The sequence below is a fragment of the Hippoglossus stenolepis genome, chromosome 10 (genome assembly GCF_022539355.2).
Source record: "Hippoglossus stenolepis isolate QCI-W04-F060 chromosome 10, HSTE1.2, whole genome shotgun sequence".
Classification (NCBI taxonomy): Eukaryota; Metazoa; Chordata; class Actinopteri; order Pleuronectiformes; family Pleuronectidae; genus Hippoglossus; species Hippoglossus stenolepis.
The window spans coordinates 10,647,463-10,661,807 of record NC_061492.1 but is presented as its reverse complement, the minus strand read 5'-3'; the positions used below and the strand labels follow the sequence as shown (position 1 = coordinate 10,661,807).

Sequence of the window (14,345 nt, the reverse complement as noted above, 5' to 3'; positions counted from 1 at the left end):
ACTAAGCTGAACTCTCCCGCCTGTATGTCAACAATACAGAGGACTTAATGGTGCATTTGTGCACATGCACATGTGTCTGTGGTGGGGGGGTCAAGCTTGCCTAGCCATCAGTGGCACTTGAGGATACATGTAAGGGCAGAAAAGCAGGTTGCTTTGCTCAAATGAAGGGTCTCATTTCGAATCTCAAATCTTATCACGTTAAATCATGTGATAAAACTATTGCAGCTGCAAGGATGCTGCAGTGAATGAAAATGGAATCCCTGTCTGTCTGTGTGGATTTACAGGGAATAGACATGAAGACAAAGACGACCCCCGGGTGATGTAGGTGGATAGATACATCCATGCAGGGGGCCATTAGGTCCACCTCCCTGGAGAGTATTGCCGAGTATGTGTTTTTATGCATACAATGTGTGCATACATGGGAGACTCCCACACACACACACACTCACAAACATACATACACATACATACATACACCCACACAAACATAAACACAAACACACACACACACACACAGTATTATATAACAGCCTCCCTCTACGTGCATGTTGAAGGGTGCAACATGGTGGTTGGCTGTTGCAGTGACCCAGATCCGATCAGTCTGTCCCCTAGAGGACAAGTTCAGATTTGTTTTATTATTGTCTTTCTGGAAAATATTTATTTATCTTCATTCATATTAGGATACTATTTATGAAAGATAGTAAAAATAAAAATAAATAGCTGTTCCAAAGCAAAGAAAACAAGAAATGTTTTTAAAAGAAAGAAATTTTGTATTTTACAGTATTTTTCTGTTGGTCTATTGTCTCATGATGTACATACAGAGGCAGACCTGTGTCCATGCGTACAGTCTATTGTACATGCACATACACCCCCGACTCATTCCTCACCACCCTCTACCACTTGGTGTCCTGTCGTCAAGGAAAATGGTTCCATGCAACAAAGTGTTGCAGACAAGTAAACAAAAAAAAGTATTTTATTAATCTCTAATTTGACAGTGACAGGCAGTTAACTGGTATTAATAATTGTGTGGACAAAGACAATCAAGCCGTCTAAATCAAAGTCTACCCCTCTTCCACGGAGACGGTTCAAGGGCGGGGTCGGAGCCAGTGCCAAATCTCGAAATCAGTTCTTTGTGTTTCTACAGACAAAGAACTGCCTGTAGGTAAGGGGGTTGGGGCAAGGACTATTGTAGCCATTAACACCAACCAAAACATTGTGACCACGCAAACAGAGCCTCCAGGACTCTGAGGCACTTCCCTTGCCACAAAAACATTTATTTCCCAAACTGCTGCTGGTCTCATCAACAGGGCCCCAAACCCCCATCACTGGACTGCATTAATGTCTATGTTAAATATCTATTGTTCATATTGCACAATATTTTTCTCCTGTTTATAACATTTTTATGCTGTTTCCTATTTTGATATTTATGTTAATACAAACACAGCGTCGCTAATTCCTTGTATGTGAAAATCTACTTGGCAATAAACCTTGATTCTGATTCTGTGATGTGTACAGTGACGCAATGAAGTGTCTCTATGACGGCTCCAACTAATGGAAGAGTTAACTGGTTCTTAACAGATTCACAAGTTGAAGCAACTCTGAGCCAGCCCTAGCACCAGGATCACCTTGGAGCGTATATAATAAAAAAATAATAATAACAATAATAAACAAATAGCACCTTTCAAAACAGTTACAAGGTGCTTTAGGGGTTACAAATTTAAATTGAAGACAAACAATATTAAACAGTTAAAAAATATATATTTGAATATCACACAGCAATAGAGCCCAGAAACAGAATATAAAATGTTAATTTGTATTTGTATAGCGCCAAATCATAATATACATTCGCTCAAGGCACTTTACATAGAAGGTTAGTTTATTTATCAAATTATGATTAACACACACTCCTGGGCCAACTAGTGGTGTGGTGTAATAGCCCAATATTGGTTGATATCAGCTTTAAACGCAACTGTGGAAAGGAATAAAATTACAACACTGCGAGTGTACTAAACTCACTAGTGGTAATGGTGGGAAAAGGAAATAAAACGTTACGAAATCATTAAATTATTAGGTAAGAACTGCTGTTGACGAGAGAGATTTGAAAGAGGATAAGGCGTTTACCACAAGGACCTCCTCGGGGAGATTGTTCCCAAAACGATTTATGAATTAAAGAAAGGATAAAAAAAGGATCATGAAAATATAATTATAGCTGCAGCGTCACAACAACTACAGGCGTCGGCGCTCACACACAAAGGGTGTTTTACAAAAAACATATGTTGCTCATTACTAGTGTTGTTATTGCTGCCATCTGGGCTCAGCATGGAGGGGTGTTGATAGTGGAGGGGTTGGTGGAGGTGGAGGTGATGGTGGGGGGTATTAATGGAGGTGGTGGGAGGTATTAATGAAGGTGGAGGTGATAGTGATGGAGGTGGTGGGAGGTATTAATGAAGGTGGAGGTGATAGTGATGGAGGTGGTGGGAGGTATTAATGGAGGTGGAGGTGATAGTGATGGAGGTGGTGGGAGGTATTAATGGAGGTGGAGGTGATGGTGGGGATAGTGATGGGGGTGGAGGTATTAATGGAGGTGGAGGTGTGGTGGAGGTATTAATGGAGGTGGAGGTGATAGTGATGGAGGTGGTGGGAGGTATTAATGGAGGTGGAGGTGATGGTGGAGGGTTGGTGGAGGTGATAGTGGTGGAGGTGGTGGGGGTATTAATGAAGGTGGTGGGGGGTTGGTGGAGGTGGTGGGGGTATCGATTGAGGTGGTGGGAGGTATTAATGAAGGTGGAGGTGATAGTGATGAGGTGGTGGGAGGTATTAATGGAGGTGGAGGTGATGGTGGAGGTGGAGGTGATGGTGGAGGTGGAGGGTATTGATGGAGGTGGTGGGAGGTATTAATGAGGGTGGAGGTGATAGTGATGGAGGTGGTGGTGATGGTGGAGGGATTGGTGGAGGTGGAGGTGAGGGTATCGATGGAGGTGGTGGGAGGTATTAATGAGGGTGGAGGTGATAGTGATGGAGGGTTTGGTGGAGGTGGGGGGTCTCAGGTCTCTATTTATCGTCTGGAGGAGCAGGGGAGGAGGGAGGGAGGCCGCAGCGTCACGTGCTCCGCCCTCCTCTCCTATAAACACCGCAGGCACCTCCAGCTACAGCCGCCCGAGCGACGAGCTGCCCCGCGCAGGCGAGGGGAGTCGCCTTCTTGTCTTTCGGTTTGTTTCCAAAAGACTACAAAGTCCACGGAGCAAAGCAGCAGCAGCATGGCTCAACACAACACGGCGACGGTGAACATGGCTGGAACGTCGGGGACAGCGTCGCACAGCCCGCTTGCTTGACCAGAAAGTAACGGTGGCGCGACCGACGTCCGCAAAAACCGGAGCGCGAACCCAGCTCCAATTCATGCGTGGTCGTGCGCGGTTTTGTTTTTAGCCAAGTGTTTCGAAGTTGAAGCCTCAAGTCGTGTTCGGCGCACGAGTGAAAATGGACCGAGGTGGCTGCCAGATGAGCGGTGGCGGCGGTGGAGGCGGCGGCGGCGGCGGCGACGGGCCCGACCGAGGCGGCATGATCTCGCTGGAGGACCTGGAGTCCTTCTCCGAGGACCAGCTGTCAGAGTCGCGCAGCCTGGAGGAGGAAGCGGAGGTCATGGAGGAGGACGAGGATTCGGACCAGCTGCTGCATTACTGGCAGGACATAGCCAGGGGACACCAGGTGGATGTTTCTCAAGGTAAAGAAACAAAAACAAAACAAAACAACAAGCTAAACACGGACCAAGTAGTTAGCCTGCTAAGTTAGCTAACAAAGAAGAGTCACATGAAAGTCCCAGCTTTCTTCTTTGACTTAATATCGCACCAATAAACTGAGTATAACAGGCAAACAACGAGCTTCTGGCTGGGTACACAGCTACTGTAGCGCAACTTCCTCAAGGCACACCACCGTACACACTGACCTAGTGGAGGGAGGCACACGGCGAGACGGGCTCCAGTCAGGTCAACACATCCAGGGAGTCTTTCATGCATTGAACACGAGGCGAAAACTTTGTAGCAAAGAGTGGGAAAATGAACTGAAGCATCTTGAAAGGCTTTGATTTAAAAAGGGTCAGACAATAACAACGAGGTACACAAGCTGTTGTGGCCCTTAAGAGATCTGAGGGATTTTCTGGTTGGTTCCATAAAGACGAGTAAAGGTTAAATACCTCCTATAATTATCAATGCAATGAGTCTGCAAAAGTGGAAAACACTGTTGCACAGAAAGCATGAGATCACAAGTGCATTGTGGAATAAGCGTTGAGTTTGCACGTAAGCTCGAATTTGAGGGTTTTAAGGAGCAGCTTTCACACAGATCCAATCTTGAAGCATTTGTTTATTTTACCTCGTAAATTGCAATACTCCTCCAGAGTATAGACAATACCCCCCCCCCCCATGCAGTTAATTCCACATAACAAGATCCGGCTCATATCGAAATGAATGTGTAAAGAGCCATAACTGCCCTTCACCAGCACATGTTTTTATCATCCTTTATTTTACCAGAACGCTCATATTGAGATACAATATCTCTCCTGCCAGGGAGTCCTGGTCAAGATAGGCAGCATTGAAATAAAAAAAAAAAGGGTTTCAAATATAAATACATGCAGGGGCTAATTACACACAAAACATACTAAAACACAGAAAAACGACTAAAAAAACTAAACATACACAGAAACATATTAGCCTAATACGGTACAATAACACCGTCACTGGTGTTACCACAAATCTACAATTTGTAAAGTCACATTGACTGAAAGATTGAAACTCACCCTCCCATGATGGCGGGCTCTGTTTGACTCCTTTTGGGCTCATGCTGGTTTGTTTATTTCAGTCTAGGACTGCAGCTTCAGGGGCAGCTTTGCATGAGGTTTTTGTTATTTTTTAATTGACTGGATTTGTAACTTTAAAAAGGTCAAATTATTGCCCTGGGAGCATCAGAGAGAATCCCAGATCTGATTACTACATTATGTAAAATAAAAATAAAAACTAGGAAGGTCAGTCTTTGCTTGATCTACTCATTCATGTGGATGACACAGGGATCACTAAGGAATGCAACGATATTTTGCCTGATGTATGCTCCATACACACCCTTATCACTGGGAAGATGGTGGTGTGTGTGTCAGGGTGCATGTGTGTTCTATTAATTGCAAGCTGAGTGGAATGTGGTCCGGGTTGCACAACATTGAACTGCTTTGGAAACTGAACGGAAAAGAAAAGATGGCCACTGGTCCGGTGCAGCATCCGAGTCTGACTTCAGCATGCAGTTGAGCCCCAGGCATCACTGTCGGAGCATGAAAAATATGTCTATGTGGTCTGTTCTTTCTATTTCCACTTCAGACAACAGTTTCATTTGCAGTGTAATAAACAGTAAATGTTTATCCTGAAACCACAAAAACAACTCACTGATATTTCCAGGTGTCGACTCCAAAGTCTAACAATTCCAACACTTTCTCTGCAAACCTTTTGACAAAAATACTTCCAAAGTATCTGAAATCAAGAGACGTGGAACTCCAAGTGTACTGTACATATACGTTTTCTGTGCCTTCACTCAAAGATCGATTTTGTTGACATAACTTCAGGAGTATGACTTTTTACACACTAGTCCAGTGGTTGTGTACAGCTGGAGTCTGCATCAGCAGTTGTTTTGACTCTGGAACCTTCCTTATCAAATTAATTACTGCTTATCACAGATCTCAGGCACACAGACCTGGACAATGGACCCGTTGTGATAAGCCAAGCATCCACATTTTAATTTCAAATTCACAGCAATAAAATACAGTTTTCAAAACACATGTAGATATTAGATTAGTCACATGCAGATATCTAACTTTGCATTGAAGGAAATATTACAAAGACAAATAAATATCAAAGCCTTATTTATTAGTTCGACATGTTGAACTGTAAATGTTAAATTGTAATAGCCATGGTTCTCCAACCTTTTCGGCTCACCTCAACATGAAGCACTATCTACATGTAACCTCTGTCATTGACTATACAAACATAAACTATTGCTTCAGTAATTCCTGAAATTGTTTGGTTTTAATACTTTTTAGATGCTGGAAATAAAATAAAATAAAAATGTGAAGAAGACATCTGTTTTCTATTCTCCCCTATCCATTTTAGGCGGGGTAATCCATCTGCTATCTGAAGTCCAGCCCTGCCCAATGAGATCTCACTAACACACACTGACACCCCCCCCCCCATCCTCAGACCACAGCACTAATTGATGACTTAGTATGAAATCACTCGCTGGGGCTTTGTCACTCAGTGGGGGGGATTAGCTACCTCGCCTGCACTAGCACTGAGGTTGCTGCTCCTAAGTCCTGTGCCACAATACTGTAACTCCGAACGCGGGTCTTGGCTACAGTAAACTCCCTAATTGGAATGGAGTCAGGTGGAGCGGGGGGTCGGGGTTCGTGTTCAGCCCGTCATACACAAATACTGCAAGCTGCCGAGTGCATGGTGCTGTATGAGCTGCATTAACTAAAATTTTTACAGAAAAATACTATATACCACCAACTTTAGTCACTCTGTATCCATGGCAACATGTATTGTCTTGACGGCAAATCTAGGGCACTTAAAAGTCATCTCGACTGTATTTGATTCTTGAGGTGCAATCTATTGATACTGTATGAAATGTCCTTAGCAGATTACAATTTCCATACCCTCTCAGTAAAGCTGTTCAGTGGAAACAAAGATGATATTATTTGCTAGGGATATCCACAATGGCTCTTTGTAAAGCAAAAGGAGGTCAAGGGAGCAGATATCAACTGGGTGCATAAAGCCCTCGTAGCTTGAAAACAAGATGGAATTCATCGCTCCAAAAATTCTGGCAAAGGTTGCTCGCAAATGTTTTATTTGAATTTTGCATCAGCGAACACCAAATGAACACTTGATGCACCAAACTGACCTTGAATAGCTTACAAGTGCCTCAGTACACCATATAACCTACAGACAAATTATAGAGCAATATCCTCATGCCAAATGACAAACGCAGGTCAGCTGCATGCTGACCCTTCTGACAATTTTCCATTGCACTTTGTGAGACAGATTGATTCAAAACAAGTCCCTGCATGAAGCTCGTCTACGCAGCAATGTATTTAAAGTTGGTACGTGTGAGTGGATGTGTTTATTGACAGCAGTGCAGTAGCTCTTACATAATTTCCTACTTCCACACACGTATTTAACTGTTAACTGTGCATAACACTGCAAGAAAAGACACAATGTTACACATAAAAAAAAGCACAAATTGAATACACACATCACTTATTGTGGAGAGTTGAACTCTGCGTCTAGGGTTACTGCTGTTTGACTAAACTTCAGCTCTAGCATGTATTTTAGCATCATTATTTTCAATGGGGTGTTTTCATATTCTGCACAAAATCTCTCTAAAGGAAAGGCATCTTCCTATTTAGATGGAATTTCAAAATTTAAGGATTCTCTCCAAATTTCCACTGAATTCAAAACCTTGTTTATCAACACTTTTTTGCGATAAATGACGTGTGTACATTAAACAATCTTCTTCGACAGCGGTGCTAGCGGAGGTAATAATGGTCCTCAGGGAAAAGTGAAAACCTCCCTGGATGCTTTAGTTGTTGAAAGCTGCTTATAATTAAAAAAATAACAGGTTAGTGGAACAGGATCTAAACTGTAAGGGTACGCTGCTTCAGGCCAAAACAACACACAAAAACAGGTGCATGTGTCAACTTGGGCTTGTTGACCGCTCTGAGTCAGCACTAAGCTGCTGCTTGCTCATGTGCGTGCAGTACGTGCCTGCGTGTGCTAACAACTTTGTCACTCTCAGTGAAGCTAATTGCACGCTAACAGGAACCTAATGTTTGACTGACAAATGTACAAGCTTATTAACCACCCGAGCAACTTCCTCAATCAATAGTTTGCATTGCAACCTTGATTTAATGAGATGCTGCTAAGCAAATTCAGACAAACACTGTCGCGCCACAACTCTCAGCTTTGTTCGTGATCAAAATATTGATAACCCACACACCACATATTCCTCTGAGCCAGTTGTCCTCCATGATATTGAGTTACACAATGTGATTGAATTGGGTTTACCTTGAGTGCCCTGTGTTTGTCAGTTCAACAACAGAACAAAATGCTGGTGTTTTTTCTGTTATTTAATCTGAAACACCTTTGAATGCCTTCTGGTTGGAGAATGAGGGAGAAGCTACATAGCAGGAATATAAAATACAGCACAGCTATGACTGGCTGCTGCTGTGGTACCGCTCTGTTAATGCCAATGTCTATATCTGGCCTTGGGCAGCTTTTGTCAGTGTCCACTCCATCAGCTTTAATAAACATTACTCTCTGCGACAACCTGGAACAGCGCTCTGCGTACCCATCTGGCAGCCTTTTCTCACTCAAACTACAGACCTCACCTGCCAGCAGATTACTGGAAGTGAAGGTGGTTTATACAGACTAGAGACGTGGAAATCCAAGTGTACTGTACATATCATGTGAGTGGAACTGAGTTGCATGGGAGTAAGTGTAATGTTCTGAAAACATGTGAAAACTGTCTGAGAGGTGGAGCATAGCTTTTGCTTTAATACATTAGGATGTCTTACAAACACAGTATCAACTAGATTCTTGAATAATTATTTGGGAAACAGGTGATGCACGTCCTCCCCCTCTCTCTCTCTTTCTCTATCCCCCTTTCACAAGCTTACTCTGCCCTATCCATCAAAGGCGATAAAAATAATTAAAATAAAATAATCATAATTGCATTTTCTTAATGTCTGAAAACATCTGCGTTCACTCTCAAGCAGCCGAAGTTGGCATCTCATTCCTAACAAAGGGGTTTGGCTGCCTTTGTCAAACACAAACACACCAGGATGTCAGTAAACAAACAAAGACGCAAAACAAAGTATTTTTTCGCATCAAGACAATAAAAATGTTTTTTTACTCAAGTCAGCAATCCATTATTTTTGGCCCACAGTTTAAACTGACCACGTACTGTTTGTCTCTCTGTTGACAGATATGGCAGAACCCATTCAGCAGCTGACCAGCAACAATGAAGGACGCAGCACCAGAGAAACCATCCCATTCACTCTGCTTGCACAGAGAGAAAAGGTATCTGACTTTTACCGCTTCGCCCATGACAAATTCATTGTCTACCCTGCACTGTTCACATATTTTCATTTATATGGAAAGGAAAAAGATCAGACAACTATACAACTATACTTGCACTTGGGGCTAGATCTGCAAATTAAGACCTTGCATAAAAAGCCAATCTTTGAAGAGTAAGAGTTGAAAACCTTCATCTACCTGACTGGAATACTAGAACAATCAACTGCTGGATGTCTCAGCAATGCATAATATCCAAAACGCAGTAGCCCATAAAATCAACTTTGAGCTACATAAGTCACAGAAATAACCTTATGATGAGATTCAATATTTTCACTCTTTTTTCTGCCATTCCAGTTAAATTTGATTGAACTTGTTTGACGTCATACATGACCTGTACATGAACATAGTATATTACAATAGTCTAACCCAACAAGTGGATTATAAAAACAGTGACGCACTTAACAGCATCTCCATGAATGGTAACACCCTCTAATACACACACACATACATCAAATAGATCAGGCCTCTTGATAAACATTAGAGCGAGGATACGACCAGCATCTCTGTCAGTCTATGATCAACACAAAGGTCTTCTGCATGCGTATGGCGCAGCTATTTATTTTCGACAAGATGATCATGTGACTCAACACAAAGCCTTTTAACCTCCTTAGGGGACTGTATAAATAAAGAGGGCTAATTGGTTTAACCTGAGTTAATTAGTTCATTAAAAGTTGGCTGGACACCCCGGTGAAACAAAGGACAATCATGGCACTCTATTCTTGGAGCAGGTCTGTGCTTGGTAAAAGGAAAAGCACGTGGTTGGCAAACGGTACAGAATCAGTGGGTCATACACCTGAGCTGCAATCGTCACAATGTAGGGGGAAAATAACCGAATAAAACCGTATAGCAAAATATAGAATATTGTCAGTACGTAAAACTTGCTGGTTTTGTTGATTTTGAACGGGATAAATTTTACAGAATTACACCAGTTACCAATTATGTTACACCACTTATGAAATTTAGTTTGTCCAAATAGAGTTTGGTCAAAAGTCACAATTTACCAACTTCCATACTCACACTTGCTATTTGGATGACATAAACACATGTGTGAAACGATGGACAATTCTCACACTCAACAGCCACAATCTTGGCTATTTAGTTGAAGGAGGGAGACGACCATCATATTTTCAATTTGGTGCAAATGGCAGTAGAGGAGGGAGGATATGTAATTGGGACATGCCGGCATAATTGGCACATTGGTGTGAAAAGGAGCATGTGCAAAAAAGAAAAAAAAAAAGTAACTTCGGTGCGAAAAGCTTTTTTCGCAGCAACAATCCAAGTTACCTGTTGCATTAGTAATTTCCAGTGAGTGCGCCACAGTCATGTTTATTTTTGAGACGCCAAGTTAAGACTGTCGTTACGCCTTTTGAATATGCTGTGGACACAGTTTACTACATGTGAGTGTACTACTCCCTGAAGTACCCGATTTGAGACACAGCAAGTGTTCTTACGTTTAATAGACTAATTATTTTCCCATTAGACAGAACATTTGCTTTGACCTTTAAAAAAAAACACACTCTCCTCTTAGAACAGAACAATTTGCAGAATGTTACAGTAAAACCTGTTTCATAAAGATACTTAATTCAATTCAACCCAGTTTTCATCAAGTGTTTACGTTCTGTCTCTCATCTGTACCTTTTCAGTGCGGAAAACTGCTCTACGAGAAACGCCACTATGAAAAGGGTCACTGGGCTTGTATAACAATGCGTGAGGACACTTATGAACAGAGCATCTGTTATGGTTTTATGAAGATAATGAGATACATCTGCAAGCAGAATTCTGTAGGTAAGTCCACGTTATGCTCGTGCAATCAGCCCCGGCCTTTTGAATCCCGGATTTCCTGTGTTTTCATTTATGGACAACATTACAAAACCAACACTTTTTCAAGCCATCCCCAACAATTATTAATGACAGCTCCTATTTTCTCCGTGCAGGCATCTACCTGGGCATGACGCTCCCCATCGTGACGATAGTACGCACAGATGAGAACCACTCTCAGATCTCCCATGATGTCACCGTGGCGTACTACCTTCCTATTGAGCATCAGGCCCAGCCCCCACAACCTGGTGACAGCGAGATCCGCATAGAAAGCTGGCCCATCACTGTGGTGTATACGAGGTCGGTAAAGAGTGAAATAAAAATGACCAGTTCCACTATTTTCAGTCCCTCCTCACGTTAATAATCAGCAATGAGAATTAACGGTTAGCTTGTGTTCTCTGCTTCCAGGCCCTTCACCGGTCCCACCAATGAAGTGACCATCATTGACCAGATCAACGGCATGGCAGAGGTGCTAGACTCTCCCAGCTTGTGTGTCAACGACTCATTCATTGTGGCCGGCTACACCAACCCTGCCCACAGCAACCGTCACAACGAGATCTGGTTCCTGGAGCGACACTGAGGGACGGGAGGACGTAGCAGCATCCTTGTATCTGTGACCTTGAGCCTAATAAAGACTCCCTTAACACTGCCCCAACCCAGCTACAGCCTCAGGTGCAAAAACCCCCTCTGTAGTCAGTCACCACCGCTACGTGAAACCACCACCAGCCCATCCCACTCCACAGCAGTTCAGTCTTGATTTAAAAGAAAAAAAGAAAAACTCAAACCTACTCAAACCCCAGGGAATTTTCAGTCACGTTCATTTAGTCATGTCCTCATCTCACCTCTAACAGCTGAACTAAACTACTGCCATTCGCTCGTGGACATAACTCAACTGCAGTGTAGCATTCATCTCCTGCTCTCACAGAGATGACTAGAACCTTTCCTAAGCACAGTGCTCTCTCGTTAAAGTCGCTCTCACAGTTTTAACTCCTCGCACTCATTGAACATAGTAACCATCGAGAGAAAGATGTAACAGCAGCATGTCTTTTTTTTCCTCCCACTGCGGAAACAGGCTCCCAGTGGATATGCAGCCTTATTATTACCCCCTTTTCCGTTTGTTGCAAAGCTACAATGTCTTGTCATGTGGGGTGAAATTCAATTCAAAAAAAAATTTATGTTTCTCTGTCGTTCTCAAGCTTTCTGAATTGATTTCAACTCCGACACTATTGATCCACTACAGATATAAGCTCACTACACTATTGCTTTAACAATAAGTGCAATACTTACAAGACCAGCAACAACAAGCCAGTCACAACAGTTCCTGGGACTCTGACATAGCCCATTTTAAGGGTGCGTTCAGTTGCAGGTATTGTGGGTTGGGAACAGTAGCGCAACACAACATCCGGTCCAGAACCGGTCACTTAAACCAGAAATACACTCGCACACAATACGTTGACAACAATGTAGGCGACAAACACACATGAATGTAACGTGGTCATGTGTGTTTGTGCATGAATGTATAGCTACAGGGAGAGAGGGCGAGGACAAACGCAACACTTCTAGCCACACTACTAGAAACCAAATGCTGAAAAACTCACTGATCCTACTGCTGAATGACAATCATAAAGTACTTATTATATGTACATTATTTTCTTCAGAGAAAACGATGTAACAAAACCAATGCATTCCTCATGCTTCAAGGCACATTCACACACAGGAATAATAAGTATGTACCTCTTTATCATGTTCTTTCTATTGCTACTCTGTGTCAATGTTAGTGAGTATGCATTCAGTACTGTATCGCAAATGCCACTGCTTCTGAGTAGGAACAGTGTTACCAAGAAAATTAGAGCACAAAGAATACCTCTACTGTGATTATACTCTTACTAAATAGACCGCGATTGAATTCTGTTTTTAGTTCAAGCTGTATTTAATGTTCTATCACCAATATAAGAAGACAAAGTGAAAGATGTATGTTTATCTTTGCTATATTTTGAAATAAAACGTACCAGTAACATGCAAAAAGAAAGAAAGGAAAAAAAAAAAAAAATCAGGAAAGCAAAGCATCAAACCAGCTACTTCTAGAGCTCACAGTAATACAGGAATGTTCCTGCTTTGGAAATTCAGGTACTGCTTGGGTGTCAATGAAATTAAACTGGAAGTCAACGATAACCAAATCATAAACGTGTGAGCATTTTAAGAAAGAAAACGAACGCGACATAAAATATTATTAAATGCGTCTGCTCAAATTGAGAGAAATCTTGTTTTATCTAATTTAAACAACAAAAGTGTAAATTGACAGAAGAAAGTTTATATTGGAGTTGGGAAAGTTTCTCAGCCTTTTAAAGTCCAAACCAGAATTTATTTTTGATGTAATGATTAAAGCGTCGATATGATGCTCTGTGACAACCGTAGTGTGCAAACACTTACAAAGCCATGATACATGTAGGTTTCGTTTCCCTTTTAAGAGCCTGGTTATATGGGAACATCAAGTGTGAGGATCTAATTTGTTTTCCCTTTTTTTTGCTTAATTTTGTTAGTGTTTTGCAAACGTGTGCAGTACTGTGAACGTTCAAGTGCATCAACAAGAGCTACTGTGGTTTTCTTTGTTAAATAAAAATGTGCTTGTCTCCTGTCTTTTGAAAAATCTACTGTGATTTTATTGGACTTTTTCACACAAGACATGTTCTAAATGATGCTGGGGGTATTGCTCCTAAAAAAAAGGGGTTTCAGCTTCAAACTCTTTATTAACCTTCTGGGGTCGAAGAGCATTTATTAAATATGTCTTCCTAAATTTGTCTTTAACAGGCACTTGCTTATAACATGATATAATCATAATAATTTGACTTTGAGCGTTAGGTTGAAGAGAAAAATTTGCCCTAAAGCTGAAATGGGTTTTTAGAAATTCATTATATCTCTTGTGAAAATACACATTACTCAATCGGAAATTGGTTTACGAAAGTCAAAGCTTCACGAAACTGGCGGAAAATATGAATGAAAACAGAGCCGGCCCTCCCAGTGAGCCAACTGATGGGCCCCCTGGGGGCTACTGACAATCTTGGATGATTGCACGATAAGTGTGAATTAAAGTTTGTTTGATCCAAAACGAGCAACAATGAAGTACGTACATAAAGCAGCCTGCGAGTTTGACTGTGAAAATAAAGAACAAACCTGTAAAAATAAACAAAAAAAGGAACCTCAAGCAACACAATATACTATATACTGTATATACAATTTATATATATTTTTTTAAGGTTGTAATCATGTACAATAGCTTGTTCTATAAATATTTCGATCTTTACATTACGGCCCCCACATGTACAGGTCATGTATAAAATAGTACATGAATATGAAATAACGGTC

At 41.7% G+C, this 14,345-nt stretch overlaps 2 protein-coding genes across 2 annotated transcripts in view; one reads left to right on the top strand and one right to left on the bottom strand.

The window, feature by feature from the left end:
* fancm (FA complementation group M) overlaps positions 1-14,345 on the bottom strand; it is a 44,837-nt gene that overhangs the window by 25,872 nt on the left and 4,620 nt on the right. The gene's annotated exons all lie outside the window — the stretch shown is intronic.
* soul3 (heme-binding protein soul3) lies at positions 3,132-13,629 on the top strand. The gene is made up of 5 exons (XM_035168789.2): positions 3,132-3,721; positions 9,013-9,107; positions 10,808-10,949; positions 11,099-11,282; positions 11,391-13,629. The coding sequence occupies exons 1-5, from the start codon at positions 3,478-3,480 to the stop codon at positions 11,560-11,562; spliced, it is 837 nt and encodes a 278-aa protein (XP_035024680.1). The 5' UTR covers positions 3,132-3,477; the 3' UTR covers positions 11,563-13,629.

Bases quoted from the DNA above. Each gene is read 5' to 3' on its own strand.
- soul3 (XM_035168789.2), top strand. From the start codon at position 3,478: ATGGACCGAGGTGGCTGCCAGATGAGCGGTGGCGGCGGTGGAGGCGGC. The intron at 10,950-11,098 runs GTAAGTCCACGT...TTCTCCGTGCAG, and splicing joins CTGCAAGCAGAATTCTGTAG to GCATCTACCTGGGCATGACG. The intron at 11,283-11,390 runs GTCGGTAAAGAG...CTCTGCTTCCAG, and splicing joins ATCACTGTGGTGTATACGAG to GCCCTTCACCGGTCCCACCA.